Consider the following 6,000-nt stretch of genomic DNA (forward strand, 5'->3'; position numbering starts at 1 on the left):
CTGTCTGAATTTGGCTCCGGCAGCCCTCGTGCAGGTGGGTGGTGCAGTTCTCCACCCTGCAACCAAATTTCATGAAAGTCGGTTCGGAGCCGGACGAGCCCGGTCCACACCCCCCAGCGCATGTTGCATTTGTTTACCGGTGGATCTTGAGCGTCCTGATGTAGCAACCACGTTGCACAGTATGACCTCAAAAACAACACGAGTGACACTGAAGTATCGCTGTAGTAATGCTGTAATAACACTGTAGTAACCAGAAGTATCGCTGTAGTAATGCTGTAATAACGCTGTAGTAACCCTCTAGAATCGCTGTAGTAATGATGTAGAATCGTTGCAGTATCTCTGGAATAACACTGTAGTAGCACTGTAGAATCGCTTTAGTAATGCTGTACTAACACTTTAGTAACACTGCAATAATGCTGTAATGGTGCTGTAGTTACACTGTAGTATCGCTGTAGTAACACTGTAGAATTGCTGTATTAACGCTGTAGTATCGCTGTAGTGATGCTGTAGTAACACAGTAGGATCGCTGTAAACGCTGTAGTACCGCTGTAATAACATTCAAGTAGCACTCTAGAATCGCTATAGTATCGCTGTAATAACGCTGTAATAACACTATGGAATGACGTAGTCTGTCACAACACTGTAGTAACACTCTATAATGGTAATCTCTGTAGTAACACTAATCTCTGTAGTAACACTGTAGAATCGCAGTAATAATACTGTAGTAACACTGTAGAATAGCTGTAAATGCACTGTAGTAACACTGTAGTATCGCTGTAATAACACTGTAGAATCGCTGTAGTAACACTGCAATAACGCTGTAGTAACACTGCAATAACGCTGTAGTCACTCTAGAATTGCTCTAGTAATGCTGTAGTAACGCTGTAGTAACGCTCTAGAATCACTGGAATCGCTGTAGTAACACTGTAGAATCCCTGTAGTATCGCTGAAATACAGCTGTAGTAACACTATGGTGATTTCCTCATCTAAAACTATGTATTGAAACAAAAGCCAACAACAGTGGTGGGTTTACCACAACAAAAAATGTCAATGTCTCAATAACTTGTCATGTGGCCTTGAGCATCAATTACAGCTTGACAACCACGTCTCATGTTGTTCACAAGTCGACTTATTGTCTGCTGAGGCCTGGCCCCCCACTCTTCTTGAAGGGGGCCCTCAGGTCATTGAGGTTCTGGGGCACAGAGTTACTCAGCTGATCCCATAGGTTTTCTATGGGATTCAGGTCTGGAGAAAGTGCAGGCCACTCCATTTGAGGTGCCCCAGTCTCCAGCAGCCGTTCCCTAATGATGCCACCTCCATGAGCTGGAGCATTGTCGTCCATGAAGATGAAATGAGGCCTGTGTTGTTCATGCTGGGGCACAATGACTGGATGAATGATGTCATTCAGGTAGTATGGGCTTGTCACTGTACCATTCACAAAGTGTAGGGCAGTTCTGTATTGACCAGACACACCTGCCCAAACTAACACCACCACCACCAAAGGCTCGTCTGGTGACAACAGTGGCTGATGCGCTCTCCTTGACGTCTCCATCATTTCTGCTCAATGTGAATGGACTTTCATCAAAGAACAGCACTGAGGCCCCTGGTCCCTTGTCCAGCGTCAACGCTGCCTGGCCCCTGCAAGACCATGATGCCTGTGCCTGGTGGTGTGGTCAGGTAGCCTTGCAGGTGGTCTAGCACGCAGACCACGCTGATGTCAACGGTTTCGAATGGTCTGACGTGACACTTGGTGCCTCTCACCTCCCTTAAATGTGCCTGGAGTTGAGTGGCATCATCATGAGGTTGCGCAGGGCACTGTTCACAATGAAGCGCTCATCAGTGTGGGATGTGGCCAAAGGACGTCCACTTCTATGCCTTTCTGTGACTCTTCCAGTCTCTGTATCTCTGTTGCAACCTGCTGATGACACTCTGTGACACTCTAAGCTCAGTGGCCACTTCCCTCTGACAACATCCTGTTTGAAGTCTTACAAGACGAGTTGCTGTTGATCAGTTGTTAGGTGTGGTCTTGGTCTCACGGTGTCAAAATGTGAACGGCATGATGAAGAGGACTGTTAAAATACCAATTCTAATTGAACCAAGAAATGTATTGGTGGATTCATGGATGAAACACCTGTTGTGAATTTTGCCGTTCAAGTTCAAGTTCAAGTTCAAGTTCAAGAGATTATTTGTCACATACATATACATACGTTCATACATATATGCAGTGAAATGTCATGTTCAGCTCCTTGTTAGAGAACAGCAAGTTGTACAAAAGTCAAAAGTTTAGAGAAGGTCAAATTAAGTTCACCTGTAAAGGTTATAGTGCATTTTAGCTTCATCCTGAAATTTCACCTGAAAGAATCAGAATCAGAAATACTTTAATAATCCCAGGGGGAAATTACTTTTGTTACAGCTCCAAATCTACATACAACATATTTACATACAACATATAATTATTAAGAAACATTTATATATAAACATATATATTAACATATCTATATGTTATAAACATATCTATATAGAGTGTAAAATGTACAGTTAAAAATGTGCAAAAAGAAGAAGGTGCAGAAGTGGAAGTCCGTGTTTTGAGGTCAGATTACAAAGAGGACTCTCTGACTCTCTGAGGGAGGCGTTGTAGAGATTGATGACCACAGGCAGGAATGATTTCCTGTGGCGCACTGTGGTGCATCTGGGTAAGAGGAGTCTTCTGCTGAAGGTGCTTCTCTGCTGGGCCAGTGTGTCGTAGAGAGGGTGTGAGACATTGTCCAAGATGGACTGAAGCCTGGAAAGCATCCTCCTCTCTGTCACATTCATCAGGGTGTCCAGCTCCTCTAGTACGACATCACCGGCCCTCCTGGTTAGTTTGTTTAGTCTGTTGTTGTCTGCGACCCTCAGCCCACTGCCCCAGCATGTGACAGCCAAGAAGATCGTACTGGCCACAACAGACTCATGGAACATCCTCAGCATCGTCCGGCAGATGTTAAAGGACCTCAGCCTCCGTAGGAAATAGTCAGCTTTGGCCCTTTTTGTAGACTGCCTCGGTGTTTCTGGTCCAGTCCAACTTGTTATTGAAGTACAGCCCCAGGTACTTGTACTCCTCCACAGTGTCCACAGGGACCACCTGGATGGAAACAGGGGTCACGGGTGTTTTTGCCCTCCTCAGATCCACTATGAGCTCCTTCGTCTTAGTCACATTGAGCTGCGGATGGTTCAGCTCACTCCAGGTGACAAAGTTGCCCACAACAGTCCTGTATTCACTCTCATCACCCTTTTTAATACAACCAACTATTGCTGAGTCATCGAAAAACTTCTGAAGGTGGCAGGACTCAGTGTAATAGTTGAAGTCTGAGGTGAAGAGGGTGAAGAGGAAGGGAGAGAGGACAGTCCCCTGTGGGGCCCCTGTGTTGCTGACTACCCTTTCAGACACACAGTTCTGTAGGCGTACATACTGTGGTCTGCCCGTCAGGTAATCAACAATCCAGGACACGATGGGGGCCTCCACCTGCATCGCAGCCATCTTCTCACCCAGTAGAGCCGGACGGATGGTGTTGAAAGCACTGGAGAAATCAAAGAACATGACTCTCACAGTACTCGCCGGCTTGTCCAGATGAGTGTAGACTCTGTTCAGGAGGTAGATGATGCTGTCCTCAACTTCCAGGCGTGGCTGGTAGGCGAACTGCAGTGGATCAGTGAAAGGCCTGACCATAGGCCTTAGCTGCTCCAGGAAGAGCCTCTCGAAGGTCTTCATGATGTGGGACGTCAGAGCCACTGGTCTGTAGTCCTGAGGGCCGCTGGGACGCGGCGTCTTCGGCACAGGAACGAGGCAGGACGTCTTCCACAGCACAGGGACCCTAGTGTACTCAGTGTACACTGTACTAACACAGTACTCAGCACTACCACAGCAGTATCACAATACCACCCCAGTACTCGATTGTGTACACTGTAATTACTCAGTACTAGCACAGTACTACCACTAGCACAGTACTAACACAATACTACCACAGTACTCACTGTGTACACTGTACTAACACAGTCCCCAATACTACAACAGTACGATCACAATACTACCACAGTACTCAGTGTACACTGTACTAACACAGTACTCAGCACTACCACAGCAGTATCACAATACCACCCCAGTACTCGATTGTGTACACTGTAATTACTCAGTACTACCACAGTGATACCACTAGTACTGTGTGTGTTAGTGTCAGCGCTACATACTTAGCATTCCTTTCCACTTCCTCTGTCATTACTGAACACCTGGTTCACCTGGTCTCTGTGTGTGTGTTTCTGTGTGTGTGTTCCTGTGTTTGTGTTCCTGTGTGTGTGTTTGTGTGTGTTTCTATGTGTGTGTGTGTTTCTGTGTGTGTTTCTGTGTGTGTTTCTCTGTGTGTTTCTATGTGTGTGTGTTTCTAGGTGTGTTTCTGTGTATGTGTTTTTGTGTGTGTTTCTGTGTGTGTTTCTGTGTGTGTTTCTGTGTGTGTGTTACTGTGTGTGTGTTTCTGTGTGTTAGTGTGTTTCTGTGTGTTAGTGTGTTTCTGTGTGTTAGTGTGTTTCTGTGTGTTAGTGTGTTTCTGCGTGTGTTACTGTGTGTGTTTCTGTGTGTGTGTGTTTCTATGTGTGTGTTTCTATGTGTGTTACTGTGTGTGTGTTACTGTGTGTTTCTATGTGTGTTACTGCGTGTATTTCTGTGTGTGTGTTTCTATGTGTGTTACTGTGTGTGTGTTACTGTGTGTTTCTATGTGTGTTACTGCGTGTATTTCTGTGTGTGTGTTTCTATGTGTGTTACTGTGTGTGTGTGTGTTACTGTGTGTGTTTCTATGTGTGTTACTGTGTGTGTGTTTCTGTGTGTGTGTTTCTGTGTGTGTGTTTCTATGTGTGTTTCTGTGTGTGTGTTACTATGTGTGTTACTGTGTGTGTTTCTGTGTGTGTGTTACTGTGTGTGTTTCTGTGTGTGTTTCTGTGTGTTACTGTGTGTGTGTTACTGTGTGTGTGTTACTGTGTGTGTGAATCTGTGTGTGTGTGTTACTGTGTGTGTGTTACTGTGTGTGTTTCTGTGTGTGTGTTACTGTGTGTGTGTTACTGTGTGTGTTTCTATGTGTGTTTCTGTGTGTGTTACTGTGTGTGTGTGTTTCTGTGTGTGTGAATGTGTGTTACTGTGTGTGTTACTGTGTGTGTTTCTGTGTGTGTTTCTGTGTGTGTCCATTCAGACTGTGGGTCTCTCTCTCTCCATTCAGACTCTATGGGGCTCACCCAGGTGCTGTGTGCTGTAGCAGTACAGGTCTTCATATCCGTCCTGGTACTCGTCGTCGGCACGGTAACGCTTCCTGCTTCGCAGCGCGCGCAGCACAGCGAGCAGGCGCTCCATCAGCTACGCTAGGCTAACTAGCAGAAGGCTAACACTGACTGGGTGGAGAGAGAGAGAAGGAGAGAGAGAGAGGGAGAGAGAGGGGTGGGGGAGAGAGAGAGAGACAGACAGACAGACAGACAGACAGACAGACAGACAGAGAGAGAGCGAGAGAAGGAGAGAGAGAGGGGTGGGGGAGAGAGAGACAGACAGACAGACAGACAGACAGACAGACAGAGAGAGAGGGAGGTGTAGCTCGTCCACACACTCAATCTAGGTTGACACTGATTCCTTTCCACCGCAGGCTCCGACGCCCCTCCCCCTCCCTCCCCCCTCAGCCAATCAGCTCCACCCCCCAAACACTCTATTGTGTGTGAAAAGTCAACAAAGAAAGAATCTCCTTCCTTCCTTCCCTTCTTCCTTCCTTCCCTCTCTCCCTCCTTACTTCCTTCCTTTCCTCCTTCCTACCTTTCCTTCCTTCCTCCTTCCTACCTTGCCTTCCTTCCCTTCCTCCTTCCTACCTTCCTTCCCTCCATCTTTCCTTCTTTCTTTCTTTGTCTCCTGTTTCTTATTGGACTCACTCCATTCCAGAGGAGGAGAGGAGGAGGTACTCAAAGGTATGTGTAATTAAAGAGTGAGATGATAGAGGA

The 6,000-nt window shown here is 46.3% G+C and overlaps 1 protein-coding gene across 1 annotated transcript in view; it reads right to left on the bottom strand.

Moving 5' to 3' along the window:
- LOC307247652 (glutamate receptor-interacting protein 1-like) overlaps positions 1 to 5,371 on the bottom strand; it is a gene marked incomplete at both ends in the record, with an annotated part of 28,298 nt that extends 22,927 nt beyond the window's left edge. Inside the window, one exon of the mRNA XM_080024686.1 lies at positions 5,257 to 5,371. Coding sequence (XP_079880812.1) covers positions 5,257 to 5,371 — 115 coding nt within the window. The remainder of the gene's footprint in view (positions 1 to 5,256) is intronic.
- Positions 5,372 to 6,000: the final 629 nt, after the last annotated feature.

This window comes from Zeus faber (assembly GCF_960531495.2).
Source record: "Zeus faber genome assembly, contig: SCAFFOLD_112, whole genome shotgun sequence".
Classification (NCBI taxonomy): Eukaryota; Metazoa; Chordata; class Actinopteri; order Zeiformes; family Zeidae; genus Zeus; species Zeus faber.